Source organism: Phaenicophaeus curvirostris, chromosome Z (genome assembly GCF_032191515.1).
Source record: "Phaenicophaeus curvirostris isolate KB17595 chromosome Z, BPBGC_Pcur_1.0, whole genome shotgun sequence".
NCBI classification, from domain to species: domain Eukaryota; kingdom Metazoa; phylum Chordata; class Aves; order Cuculiformes; family Cuculidae; genus Phaenicophaeus; species Phaenicophaeus curvirostris.
This window is the reverse complement of record NC_091431.1, coordinates 40,986,749-41,001,979: the sequence shown is the minus strand read 5'-3', so window position 1 is coordinate 41,001,979 and position 15,231 is coordinate 40,986,749. Positions and strand designations below refer to the sequence as shown.

The 15,231-nt window shown below is 39.5% G+C and overlaps 1 protein-coding gene across 1 annotated transcript in view; it reads left to right on the top strand.

Moving 5' to 3' along the window:
* SH3GL2 (SH3 domain containing GRB2 like 2, endophilin A1) overlaps positions 1–15,231 on the top strand; it is a 94,409-nt gene that overhangs the window by 66,502 nt on the left and 12,676 nt on the right. Inside the window, exons 2-4 of the mRNA XM_069880694.1 lie at positions 6,666–6,734; positions 9,881–9,953; positions 14,771–14,914. Coding sequence (XP_069736795.1) covers positions 6,666–6,734; positions 9,881–9,953; positions 14,771–14,914 — 286 coding nt within the window. The remainder of the gene's footprint in view (positions 1–6,665; positions 6,735–9,880; positions 9,954–14,770; positions 14,915–15,231) is intronic.

Below are 15,231 nucleotides of genomic sequence, written 5' to 3'. Positions count from 1 at the left end.
AGGACTCTAGATGTGATGCTGGAGTTGCAGGAATTCTGCAGTATGATCCTTGCTAGCAGTCGAAAAGCAAACTGCTAGCTCAGATTGGTTAAAGAAGGGCTTGATCCTTTCCCCTCTCCGTTGACAGCTTTGGCTGAAAAACACACTAAACCAAACCACAAATTAGTGATGGATTCTAGAAGAGGAGAATAAGGTCACAGTACAGGTTCACAATGCATATTTCTTATGCTACAACAGTGCTGGATGTTTGGATTCTGATCTCTTTTTATCCTTCTTGGAGAGAAGTAGTTCTACTGAACCATTTAGCTTTTGCTCCAGACCATCACTGGTGTTACTGGACATCCTATCCCACAAAGAACTTCCTTCATGGCTTGGTAGGCTTTAGCAATGGCCTGTCTTTAGCACTGCCAGTCCTGTGTCTTACGATGTCACATCTGTAGCCAGTTTCCCTGGCTTTCTGACCTGCCTTCAGACTGCTAGTGGAGCTTTTAGCAGTGATAGAGCTATGGGCTATACTACTAGCAGCTGTGAGCACTCAGTGCTGGGTCCAGCCCTCTTCAATGTCTTTATCAATGACCTGGATGAAGGCATTAAGTGCACCTTTAGCTAGTTTGCAGATGACACTAAGCTAGGTGGAAGTGTTGGTCTGCTGGAGGGTAGGGAGGCTCTTCAAAGGGATCTGAACAGGCTGGACTGCTGGGCTGAGTCCAATGGCATGAGGTTTAACAAGGCCAAGTGCGGGGTCCTGCACTTGTGGCACAACAACCCTATGCAGTGCTACAGACTAGGAGAAGTCTGTCTAGAAAGCTGCCTGGAGGGGAGGGACTTGGGGGTGTTGCTTGACAGCCGACTGAACATGAGCCAGCAGTGTGCCCAGGTGGCCAAGAAGGCCAATGGCATCTTGGCTTGGATCAGAAACGGCGTGACCAGCAGGTCCAGGGACGTTATTCTCCCTCTGTACTTGGCACTGGTGAGACCGCTCCTTGAATACTGTGTTCAGTTCTGGGCCCGTCACCACAAGAAGGATGTTGAGGCTCTGGCTGAGAGAGCTGGGGTTGTTTAGCCTTGAGAAGAGGAGGCTGAGGGAAGACCTCATTGCTCTCTATAACTACCTGAAAGGAGGTTGTAGAGAGGAGGGAGCTGGCCTCTTCTCCCAAGTGACAGGGGACAGGACAAGGGGGAATGGCCTCAAGCTCCACCAAGGGAGGTTCTGGCTGGATATCAGAAAAAAATTTTTCACAGAAAGGTTCTTATTCTAGCACGTGAAGTGACAGAATTAAAAAAAAAATCTTGATTAGAGACTGTGTTTTTTATAAATGTTCTGTTTGAAATGTTTGTTTTCTCCTCTTGAAGAGCCTACAGTGTTGACAAATCTTTACCATGTGTACACAGAATTCTTCCCACTAAAATGTGTATTTCTCACTACTTTCTTCTGCAAGTTAGATGTGTCTCTCTTGTGTTTGCAAAGCTAATGAAGCATCACAGCATTTTAGAGACTGTTTGAAAATCTTTAATGAACCTGAAGATAATTCTGTTACTGTGCTTCCTCAACATGGCCTCTTACAGTGACAGGCAAAAGGCAAAAACTGCGTGGAAGAACTCTAGAAACCTGTGGAACACAAAATAATGTGTCAGGAAAGAGAATTCAACAGATCGACTTGAATCTAACAAGCACAAACTACAGAGTGTATTATTTTTCTCTGTTGTGAATTTATAAGTTCCGTTCATTACTGTTTCCTGTAGCTTTCAAATAAATAAAATTTTTATTCTTACCACTCTGTTCACTACGTAGCAAATTGATAGGACTGCAGTGTCAACAGCCTTCCTTTTCAGGACAGAGAAGTTATATCATGGAAACTGAACTATGTGGTAGATAAGAAACAATGTGCAAAAATAATCTCCAAAATTTATGAATGGGAAGACTAGTAGAGGATGGCGCTGATGGTAGAAGAAATAGGTCAAAGTTTGCAGTATGCTTTGAGTAAAAGTGTTGCTGTGCTCCATATTTGGAGCTATGAATTCATGCCATATAGAAACTGTTACTTTCTCAGTATCAGGTGGTGTGACTGCTTTGGAAACAGGTCATTCAATTTGCATCATGGGCAAAGGCAGTGTATTGTGGTGATAATCTATTCAAAGTTGATTTTCTGTTCCTGTGTAGAAGCAAAACTGGCTTCTATACACGCTGCCAAACTATTATTTGAGCTGCAGACTTTAGTGACTACTGTTGTAGGTTAATGCTGGTCTTACTGCATTTTCATGTTTGGTTAGTGGCATAACATACCAGGCTTTCTTGGTAGCAGTTGTTGAAATTGTGAATTTTTCAGAGCCACTCTAGTATGATGTAGTGTCATAGTACTGACATAATTCTCATGGAATAGCTGTCTAATGCACATTTGATCTAGATTTATATCTTGTGACTAGTGAGAGATGACAGCATCAGGTTCATATTGCCTTTACTTAGAGGACTGCTGTATAGGATATTGTACAAGTGATCCATCACTGTATTCTGTAAAAGGCAACTGGAATTTTCAGCATGTTCATAGTGGCTGCACAGGCATTTTCTTAACCCGTGTGGCATGCTGTAACATGACACAACAACACAAAAAACAGGTTAATTGCACAACTGTGTGAGAAATTGAATAAATGCCTCCAGAACTAAGATCTAGTGAGTTTTGTTGTTTCACATGAAATCCATCTGGAAAGCCACACTCGGGTCACTATGGCTAACCAGATCCTGTCAGCACTTACCCCCAAAATGCCTTTTTAATATTATCTGCTAGTAAAAAAGAACAAGTTTACTTTTTCCCCTTATTATAGGATTCATGTCACTTTCATTGTCCCTGCTGAAACCATTCTCACCAGCAGAAGTTAATATTCTGCCAGAGTGGAAGTGGGATCTTTAGAAAATTGGAATTTGCTCTAAGGCATATAGCACTTGTTTTCAGTCATAGAAAACATAGAGATCCCTACTGTAAATGATGACATTGTTAGTTCTGGAAAAGGTCTGTATATTTTTGATGCACAAAAATGTTTTCATGACATTTTGTTCCCCACGCAGAAGATGTTCTGTGTTGAATCTGTTATTTTTCATGAAAACATGGTGATATTTTAATGATAATTTTATTGTAAAGGCTTTTTGGAGGCAAGGTGGAGTAAGTAATGAACATTAGAAGGAGAAAGCATAATCACAAAATAACTAAATAATGTTGGCTCTGGTATCAGATTAGGTCTTGATTCTTCCATATGACTGGACTAGGAGGAGATCATAGAATCACAGAATGGCTTGGATTGGAAGGGACCTTAAATATCATCTAGTTCCAGCCCCGCTGCCATGGGCAGGAACACCCCCCACTAGACCAGGCTGCTCAAGGCTCCATCCAACTCAGTCTTGAACACAATGTAGTATTTTAGTATTACTGTTTTTGAAGACAATTTGAAGGGCCTACTATATATTCTGTTATAAAGCAAGAACCAAAATATTGAAACCTTGACTCAAATGACACAGCAAAGGCTAGCTGTAGCTTTTAGCTGGTGATGTTTCTGACTGCCTCTGAAGCTTTAGCGCGAGAGCAAATCCTTATCTAGGATAAGCTGTAATAGCTTCATGAATTTATGATGATCAAGTCTGAAACTCTTTGAGGATGATGCGGCAGTAGCCTTAATGAAATGGTTTGACAGTTGATTCGCGGGATAAATATAAATGGGCTGAAGACTATCTTTACATGTTGTCAATACAGTGATGACATAGATGTGGGCTCTTAGACAAATGCCTAGGCAGCCTTTCTCAGGCCCACTGCTCCCACCTCATCACTTTAGATTATGGACTTACAAAAGGGACTTAATATTCTCTTCTGAGTAGATTTCTCTCTTCTATCCTAAGGGATAAGAACTTCTGAGGGTTTCATTTTTTAGTTCTGTTTTTGGTTTTTTTCTTAAATTTGTATCTGTAATTTAAGTTCTCATCTTTAACTGCTGAGTGGCTGTGGCCTTCAAGAAAATAAATGTAATTTAAACTTTCAAGTGGGATTTTTGTCAATATGCTTCTTTCCTGTGGTCTGTCAGTGCTTTCCCAAACCAGATTTCTGTCCGGATGGTGGAGGTGAAGGTACTTCCTTAAGGGACTATGATGACTGTACATTGAAAGAAAAGTCATCCACCTCCAGAACAGCTGAAGACCTCACAGCTTATCTCTCCTTTCACTCTGTTGCCTGTAACAGTAGTTGACCAAGAGCTTTACAAATTAATTTTCAGCTTGGTACATACTTATATTAGCTTTTGTTTTGATGGTGATTGTGAGGCTTGTATTGACACAATTACCAAAAATTGAAAGCATACTTTGAAGAAAGGGATGACCTGCCTTTTTTGTCTGCAGTGACCTCTGCAACAGACTACAAAGCTGCACTATTGAGCGTCAAACATTTCTCAGCTAGAATAAAGATGGATATGAACAGAAGGAGCAACTGCTATGGTTTATAGATGTGAGATGGGATCTTTAGGGAATTTGTGGGGATGAAAAGCCATATTTTTGCAAATCCTCATCAACTATGAAAATACCTCAAAGTGATGAAAAGTAAAGCTACAGCTAAAAAGGACTGGAACGTTAATTGCCTTTGGGTACTTTGTATTCTTAGAATTGATCCTAAGTTATTCAAAATATGTTTTGAATATTTTAGTACTAGCATATTTGCATGCTGTTGTTTTCAGGGACCTGAAATCTTCACAGTAGAAAGCTCCTGTGCAGAATTTGCCATATCATCTGCAGTGGGAGGTCCCTTTGCAGAAGATTCATATCACCTTTTAAGACATTGAATCTATCCCTTGTCCACTGCAGAATAGTTCCTAACAATGATGAGTTTGAAATCTATCATTCTTTTGTGGTGCTTCATTAATCTCTGTAAGGCACAAGTTCAGTAACACAGATCATAAAAACTCGTGTGCATTCAGATTAATGACAAGAGAGTGACTGCATGGATTTGCACATCTCTTCTGTATAGGAAAGGAGGGATAAGTTTTTTGGTTTTTTTCTGGATGTTTCATAGTATTGATGTCTCATTAATGTGCCATTTGGGCACTAAATTGCAAGGAGCCAACAGAAAACAAACAGAGCTGATGGCCATTTCCTATTGCACAGATAATTATAGCCTGCATTAGTAAGTGCTTAGCCATGCTGCTCTTGCAGCTTTGTTGGAGTGTACTGGAGTGAATTTGAAATTAATCAAATGTCTGGATTTTATTAATCACATGTGAGTGGTTGGCTCTGGGTTTTCCTTCTCTTTATATTGAAAGAAAGCTGTAGAAGTGTGCACACAGTGGTTGAAACAAGTGCATTGTTTCTTTCACTTCTCCTTTTTTATTTCAGGAGTCACTTCACTGAATAAGTAGTTACAATTAGTTAAAACAATCCAAGGATGATTCAGAGGCACATAGGAAAGTTTGTAAAAATAAATGTTGTTCGGTTAATAAACCTAAAAATGGATAGAAAACAGAAAGTCATGTGTCTTTTGAATTTCTTGTGACAAATACCAGTCCAGTGAAAAATTAGTATATTGACTGGATCTGACTTAGTTGTGGTTACACCAGTAAAATACTTCGTGACTGACAATGCAGTTGCAAAAATCCATTTTGAATGGTGTTGCATAGCAGTCCACAGCTCTTACTGTCACTTTTACTGACAATAAAGGGAAACTCAGTTCAATATATTCCATTGAATCAGGGAAATGAAATGATACCACAAAATCATTTTCTATTTACTTTTCAAAGTGACTGTTATGTAAATAAACAGAGTATTTGCTGAAGGCATGACACCAAAGATCCCTTTCATTATTTCTAGTAGATCTACCAACTGAGTATTTTATGTATGACTCATGAACCTCAAGCTTTCATGGTGTGAATATAGGGGGTTTTAAACTAACTGACTATCTACCTACCTACTTACCCAGCTACTTACCCACCTACCGACCGACCGACCGACCTACCTACCGACCTACCTACCTACCTACCTATAACTTCTACTTATAAACTGGATTTTTAATGGTAAATGTCTGGCTGGGGCTTGAATCAGTATTTTTCTGAGATTTCTCAGGCATGGGTGCCTGTTGCCTTCTGGGTGGCTAGAGTCAGGCCTTGGGAGCTTCTTCTTGCTCAGTGTTTAAGCATGATTATGACCTTTGGTGTTGTGTTGATACACACTGGACAAAGTAGCTGGGGCCATTTTTCACCACTGATGAGAAATTTTTTAAGTTCCTTGATTCCTTCCCCAGTTCATAATAAAAAGTCACCTCCTTCTTCATTAGCACACGTGACCATGGATTTTTCTGCCTGCTGAATACAGACCTATGATTGTTGATTAATTGCTTGATAAGTTCCAAGATACAGACATTCATTCAATAGAGAAATAAAGATGTGATTTTTCACAGATGCGATAGTGTGTAATTCTGGCACCAGCAGAAGATTAAGTCTCTGAGAATTAAGCAGTAATGTATTATTTTCTGATTGTTTAAGTTGAAGTGTGTTTGAAATAAGTTTTTCAGGAAGAAAATACATCTGAATGTTGTAGTGACTTACAGAAAAAAGACCCCAAACACATTTCTCTGGGAAAATATAGTAACTAGGTTGGTTTTTTTAATTGCTGAATCTGTTTGTTGTTCTTTTTTTAACTGCAGAAAGTGAGTGAAAAAGTCGGAGGTGCGGAAGGAACCAAGCTAGATGATGACTTCAAAGAAATGGAACGAGTAAGTCTAAATATAGATGCATATATTCTTTATTACCATTCATTTTTCCTATCTAGCATAGGAATTTCAAAGCTTTTCTCCCTGAATCACTTGAATAATTTTGAAAAACTTAACTTTTATTCAGCAGGACCAAGCTTTCAGTTTCTTATTTCTTTTTGTTTTCTAACACAGCAATATATAGTATATGGCCAATATAATATATGCCAGTATTTCATTCAGAGAATGAGGCTGCAAATTAGTTTCATTTATCTCTTAAAAGAATCATAGAATCATAGAATACCAGACTGGAAGGGATCTAGAGGATCATCTGTTCCAACCTCTCCTGGCAAAAGCACAGTCTAGATGGTCTAGCACCCTGTCCAGATGAATCTAATGTTGGGGAATCCACCACTTCCCTGGGGAGATTATTTCATTTGCCTATTGTTCTGATTGTGAAAAATTTTTCTCTTGTGTCCAGTCGAAATCTCCCCAGGAATAACTTGTACTCATTACTCCTCATCTTTTCCATATGACTCCTTGTAAAAAGGGAGTCTCCATCTTCTTTGTAGCTACCTTTTAAAAAATGCAATGTGGTGCTAATGTCTCCCCTAAGCCTTTTTATCTCAAGGCTGAACAAAACCAGTTCTCTCAGCCTTTCCTCATATGGCAGGCTTCCCAGTCCTTTGATTATTTTTGTGGCCCTTCTGTGGACCCTCTGCAGCCTGTCTGCAGCTTTTTTGTATAGCAGAGGCCAAAACTGAAAAGACTATTCCAAGTGTGGCCTGACAAGTGCTGAGTACAGTGGAATCTCTTCTTATGTCTGGGGCCTTTGTTGATGCAACCCCACATCCTGTTGGCTTTCTGTGCTGCAGCAGCACACCATTTGTTCCTAATGAGCTTGTTGGACCCCCAGGTCCCTTTCTGCAGAGCTGATCTCCAGCTGGGTAGGGCCCAGCCTCTTCTGCACTGCTGGATTATTTTTTCCTGGGTACAAGACCTTGCACTTGTCCTTGTTGGATTTCACAAGGAATTTCTTGTTAGCCCACTCTTCCAGCTGATCCAGTTCGTCCAGGGTGTCTACTTCCCTACTCGGTTTAGTATCATCAGCAGAATTCATCAGGGTGGACTTGATCCCATCATCTACTTGTGGAGTTATTAAACAGCATTGAGCCCAGTATTGATCCATGGGGCACCCCACTTGTGACAGATTGCCAGTTTGAAAAGGAGCAATTTAATACCACACTTCGGGTACAGCCTATCAGCCAGTTTCCACACACCACACAGAGCAGTTGTCTCAATCGTAACACATCTGTTTCTGTAGGAGGTGGCCATGGGAAACTGTTAAAAGCATTGGAGAAATCCAGGTTGACAATGTCCACTGCTCACCCCACATCAGCTGAGTAGGTTATTTTGTCATAGAAGATTATTAGGTTTGTCAGGCATAGTTCAAAGATTTTGTTAGGCAGCCTCCACTGGCAAAGGCTGGCACTGGTAGCACTGTGTATTTCTGTGAAGGGTAAAAAAAAAGCTAATATTTTCACTGTAAAGATCAGTAGGGGCAGGGTTATTTCTGCCTTCTGGTACTGTCAAATCTTGTAACACAAGCTGCTGCTAGGTCATTTGTAGGGTGCTTATCTGAGATCTAACTCTGATCAAGAGAAACAGGGAGAAGGCTTTGGATGGAAAATAAGGGAGAAGGACATATCCTTTGTACTTCTTACAATGAAAGTACTGCAGAGTTGGTATCTCCTTTCCAGCTCCCCTTTGAATACACAGTAGGTATAGGCACTGCTGTCAACACTGGAAGAGGTTAATGAATATTCGGAAAACTAGTGCAAGGTTTACCTTGGAAAATAGGACATTGCAGCAGCAAGGAGCGAGTCCCACGTAGTGCTTGTGGCTGGCATGAGTTGGCAGCCCAGGAGATAAGAGCACTAAGACTTGAGAAGAGAACAGAGCAAATACATCAGTTGCCTTCATGCTCCCTGCTTGGCTTCATGTTCCTTTCCAGCTTTTCTGCAGGTAGTGAACACACTCCTTCTGCCTATCCCTAGCCTTCTGTTCCCTTGCCTCCACTCTCCTTTGCCACCTTCTAGCCATTTCTGGGCTCCCAACCAGGCAGTTCAGGACTTATTCACCCAGGACTGGCAGACCTCTTCTGCTTCGTTGTGTAAAGCGTAGAGCAAGACCTGGCAGATGGTAGTGGCTACAGGAAACAGAGGAGAAGTCAGTCACAGCGTGCTACAACCAACCTCTCTCAGGTGTTCTATCTTAAAATAGGAACTTGTCATTATGGTAAAGGAGTTCACACTGTGGGACACAAGCTGCCCTGCAGAGAAATGCAATGTGTCATCATAAATACAGAGTACAGGACAGGTTACATGGATCCCCAAATCTGCCAAAGCAGCAGTTTTTTCTTTGACATCTGATGCTGAGAGGGAGGCTAGTTGCATACTTAGTTGTATGCAGCTTATGAAGCTTATAAGAGTACTTCTTCAGAAAGGAAGAATTCCTGTTACAGGAGAAGAAGGTGATGCTATTCTGTTCTAGGTATTTTAAATTCCTAAATATAAAATAATTATTCATAGGGTCAGCTCAGGGACATAAATGGTCAGTGCATCTATGCTGGTAGGTTTCTAGAAATAAGAAACGGAGTGATACCTAGTCTTCCTAACCCCACTTTTACCAGACCTTGCTGTGAAAGAGGTAGACAGCCCATTTTATCACTGGTGGTTGGTGTTGATTGATATCAGGTTTCCCCTTATTTTACCAGCTATTAGGATATCAAAGGTTGCTAATTTTTCAAATAGATTTCAGTGACAGTTCTATCAAAAAGTTTTCCCTATTATGGACACTTCCCAGGGTGATGTAAAGTGTCAACACAGTACAATGAGTCATATCAAATTTGTAACATATGCTGAGGTACTCTGTACTAATAACTTCATTTGAGAATGAGTCTGCTGTAAACTGAAACAGTGGACTCATGCTTTGGTAGTTTTTTAGGTATTATCACCATTCTGGTACCAGAGCTGTTCTTAGGGACACAGAAATAAAATTACAGGAAGAGTCAAAAGAATTTATAAGAACACAAAGGAGAGGGAAAAACATCTTCTTTTTGTCTAATCATTTTTTCGTGTTTCTTTTTGTTTAACTCTCTTGTCCTTTAGAAAGTGGATGTTACCAGCAGGGCAGTTGTGGAAATAATGGCAAAGACCATAGAGTATCTTCAGCCCAATCCAGGTAATATAGTTTCACAGCTGCATATTTCTTGCACAATACAGCACTTTTTTAGAATACTCTTTCTCAACGGTAAGTATAGTCATATAGTCTAACAGTGCTCGTCCTCACTGGCACAAAAATTAATACAAAACCAGTGAAATTAGCATGAAGTAAAAGACAAAGATACGTACTGGCTTCCATGTTAGAATGTCAGGAGGAATAGATACTGGCTTTAGGAGGCCAGTTTTACTTCCATGTGTTCTTGCTTTTTGTAAGGGGGCAGCATATGCCTAAAAATCAGCTATATTTACTTGCAGGGATCTGAATGTCAGCACTGCGAGCACGGGGGAAATCCCTGGGAGTTGGAGATGTCTGTGACTCCCCATGGGTGGCAGAGCAGGGCCAGCCAGGAGCAGGACAGCCAAGGGGCCCTAGGGCAGCAGCAGCCCTGGGCATCACACACCTCCCTTGTTATGGGGATGGGGGCCAAGGCCAAGCAACCAGCCCACAAGTGGAGATCAAGATCAAGAATGGTGAGGCAGTCTGCATGAGGTATCTCTCTTCTGCAGTCCCAGTTATTCACCTGTGTGAGGGAAAAGGACCAGGCAGTCCTTGTAGACCATAGAAAGAAAGGCAAAATTCTGAAGCAACTTTCTCCAGGGCATACAATGAGACATAACAACACGTTTCACCTGGTTTTAGAGTGGTTTCCCATTCTCATTAAAGTTACTGCAAAAGGAAGGTGCAAACGGGCTGTTAAAGCTTAACTGGAGAAAAGTGCAGATAAATAGACATTATCCGGGATGACTAAATTGAACCTTCAGAATAGAAGTAAATGGTTGGTTTTGATGAAGAGATGAAAGAAAGGTTTTGTGTTTGTACTGATGGAGAGCTGCATACTCCTCTCTTACCAAGTATCCTCACAAAGAGGAGTGATCTAGAGCTGTTGTAATCAAATAATGAGTTAAATTCCAGTATTTGGAGATTTCTGTTGTGATCTAGGAACATAAGGAGTTTGATAGTAGCATAAGTCAATGCCAGCATCACCGATGAGGTCAACAGAGTTACACTTGTGCAAAATTAGCATGAAGGTAAAATGAGGCCCTCTACTTACCATAAGTATCTTAGAGTTTTATGGAAGTACAGACCAAATTCACTCATTCAGTATGAGGAATTTCTTTCCTAATATCCGGGAACAAATTTGAACTGGTGTGAAATATTTTAGCTTCAGTATGATAGCATGAAGGACTGTTGCTAGTATGGCTTAACTGGTGATATTTTTCTGTTAGACCACAGAGGAAAGGTTGATAGTTTGATGATTGTGCCAGTGGATTAAAAAAAAAAAGGAAGGATAATATTTACAGGTTCAGGTTCTGCTAGAGAGAAAATTATGATGACTAGAACGGTTTCTATGTCAACAGATGAAATACTGGTTAAAACTCGAGCCCACAGTTTCATTGCTCATCCTCAACAAGCACTCTGCAGGAAAAGCCAAAGGACTGACAAACATTATGAGGCTAGTGATAAACGGTTAACTACTGTCAAGCTGCTGTTGTGCAACATTGTATAGACTAAGTAATAAACTCTGTCTGTTTAGTTTCTCACTAGCTGTGTTCCTGACACATCTGAGTGATTACGATTGCTGTGAATTGTGAAGGAGGCTCACTGCAACAGCAGAGAGCAAAATTTCTGGAAGTTGCTAAGGGTGTGATATCAGGCACTTCAGGCTGATGCAAGTTTGCAGTGCTACAGGAAAAAGCAGTTTCCATGCTCTTAGCCACACATCCCTTCATCTGCTTGTGGCAAGGATCAGAAAATTAAAATTGTAATAGGCAGGGGAAAGACTTACTTTCTTGCATATCAAATGTGATCACATTATTTATTCCACAGTAGCAGATGAAGTAGTAAGAGGAAAGGAAGACTGACTTTTTTCAGCTATCATCTGGTCTTAGATTGTTTCATGCCAGTTGCAAAAGAGTTCACTATAGTGAGAAGAATTGCATTGAAAAATATTTTTTTTTCAATAAAATAAAAATTTCCTCTTCCAAATTATCTCTACAACTATAGTATTTATTTACCTGGGGCACAAAAAAATGCCAATTTCCACTATTTACTCTTTGCTTTCTCATTTTCATAAAAATTAGAAACATTACAGTGGCAAGAGGGAGGAAGTGTAATTTTAAAAAGCCTCTTTAACAGCAGTATTTATCAGAAGATTTTCTTTAAAAGTTTACCTGGGTTATGGTAGGGAGAAGAGGGTTTCAAACTTAACACACATTCCTTGATGAGTAAGATGTGCCCTGGAAACATCAATATGCCTGAATACCATAGCACTGCAGTGATAGAGATCAGTTGGCTTCATGGTGTCTTGAGGGATCAATAAATGAAGTAAGTAGTGTTGTCTAACTTCATAAAACAGTTAATTATTCCTAATGCTGGAAGGAAAAACAAAAAGAAAAAAAAAAGAAAAATGGGAAAAGGAAAGGGAAGGGAAAAGGCCATTAAAGACAAAGGTGAATTTAGGGAAAGAGATGTTGGGCTGAAGTTAGTGTGAATGAAAAAGACAGTTTTCTACACTTCCTAGTTAAAAAAACACTGAGGGACAGCTGAAAGTAACTAAAATTGAATATAATGAAGTCTCAGAGGTTTTCCATGTAGATGTACATGACCATAATTTCAAGAATATGAGGTGCAGAATAAATGAGACTGAAAGTACAAAGAATGAGCAATTGAATTCAGTGCTGAAGTTTCCTTCAAACTCTTGGTAGTATACTTCTGATTCACCATGGCTTTGTAAACACTTAATATTAAGGTGAATCATTAGTCACACCATGAAAGTCAGTGTAAAAGAGAGGGAGTGCAACTGAGAAAAGAATCAAGCATTGGGGTCACTTCCATGTGGTGTTTTGAACATTTCTGCCTGTCCTTACTCAGGCTGAAACATAACTTCGAGAAGAAAGCATGTGGCACTATCAAAGCAATAGGAATCAAAGCGCTCAGGATGGGATTTTGAGACTGACTGAGCATAAATTTACCTCTGCTTCTGTCGAAACCACTGGAATCAACTTTAGAAGAGGAAAAGTGAAATGAGACTACTGGTGGATGTATTCTAAGATTTCCTACTAAATCAGAATTCTGATTTAATCATTATTGAATGATTAGATGGATCATTGAAGCATAAATTTTTCATGCCTACCTTTCTTCTCTTTATTATTTATTTCTTGCCGTTCTCTTATTATTCTTTTATCTTTTGCTTTCTACTCCAGAAGATAATAACTTAATTTTTTAATATTTCCTCTTATTTTTTTTTTATTTCTGAAAATACTCCTATTTGTTCCTCTTTTAATCCAGCTTGCTGAATCCATTTCCCTGACAGATTTTGTTTGTGCCTTAGTTTCTTTTATGATTCTGTATTTTCACATTGTCACCATCATTTCAATGCCATTTTTAAAGGCCAGACACTTCATTAAAATGCAGTTTTTTATACTGAACAGTCCGCCAGTCTGCTGGCTGTAGTTCTGTAGTGGGTAGAAACAGAAGGCATCAAGAAATTCAGATGCTGAAAAGTGTAATCTGGTGGCACTCAAGGGTAGTGAGAAAGCTCGCAAAAACATGATTCCTATATGCTAAAAATATGTTGTCTTTTCATAGCTGCTTCTCAGGCAAAATAAGTACTGTGACACTTGCCTGATCTTCCTCTGTTTCTGTGCCACTGTCAATAAATACATTGTAAGCCATGAAGTGAAACATTCAGCTGCAAAAACCAGTTCTTGATACTTGTTTTCAACAATAAATTAAAAGCAAAACACTTGCTAACTTCAGTCCCCTAATGTTTTGTTGCAGAAATGTGTGAAAGATTGAGTTGTGACCAATGAAATCATCACACAACAGTGTGATCTACTAATGTTCTGTAAACAGTAATGTTAACTCAAAAAAAAGAGCAAAGTCATGCCTTTGCAGGGCAGAGGGCAGGGGCATTCATAGGTGCCCTCCTGTAGCACACACAATAATGTAGGTACTGGTACCCACTGAATCGGCTTTGCTGACAATAGGATTTACTGGCAAAATTTGAATTCAAGTGCCATTGATTAATTCACCCTCTGCAGGCCATTCCTATTCTGTATTTGCAAAAATTCACTGGAGTACATAATCAAACAAATTTGTTCTTTTATGTTTACTGTCTTTTTTTTTTTTAATCATTATGATAATCATGTGCTTTCTTCTGATCTGCACTAGTTTATCTGAAATGAAATGCAAGCTGAAGTGCAGTTGGAAACTGTATTGAAGTCATAGTTTTCGCAAATCTCCATAAAAAGCAAAAAATGTTTTTGGACATCATGTTTGGGGACATAGGTTTTATTTAATATTCTACAATAGAAACACTTTAAAATATTTAAAACATGCAGTGCACCACAGTTTAATCTTGAGTTTACATAGTCTGGACTTTTCCTTGAGACAAGGGCTGTCTCAGTCTGGTAACCATCTGATACCTGAGGATTTTAAGGTTAAGAAATTGGGGATAGCTTAAAGATTTTTCTACCTGAGTTGTAGCATGTCAAATATGCTATTTTGGGGATGTTCCTGGGCTTTCTTACGTCCAAGCCATTTCAAGGGAAGCTTTGACTTAGAGTTCAGGACAGAATCTCCTCTCTAGCCTGTCAGCAGAAGAATACAGAGAGTATTTCATTCCTTTGCTCTAAAAATAATTTATGAAAACTAGGTCTTAGTTCTAAACTTAGATAATGTCCTTCATATACATTGTTCGTAGATGAGGTAAATGTAGAGTGTGTGGTCAAACTGTTGCATGTTTGTAACCTCTGTAACTTGGCCTGCTTCAGCTTCCAGAGCTAAACTCAGCATGATCAACACTATGTCAAAAATTCGAGGCCAGGAAAAGGGACCAGGTTACCCTCAGGCCGAAGCCTTGCTGGCAGATGCAATGCTGAAATTTGGCCGAGAACTTGGAGAAGAATGCAACTTTGGTAACTTGATTACTTCTCTTTTTGTTAGAATGCTTTAAAAATGGTAGTAAAACTTAATATAACTTCATTCTTAAAGTATTGCAGTCTTATAAAGGAAGAAGTTCTGCAAGAAGCATCAGAGTTCTGGTTCATCAGACTTGTCCTTTAAGGTTCATCTAGGCCTGTGGAGTGTCTTTTGCATACTTGGACTAGAGATGTTTTTTTCTGCATTAAAGTCAAATTGTTTCCATTTAGACTGAAAGTCATATAGGCTTTAGGCTCTCTGTCATAGATTGTGTTACTGGGGACTTGTTGGGATGAAAGATGTACATGTTCAG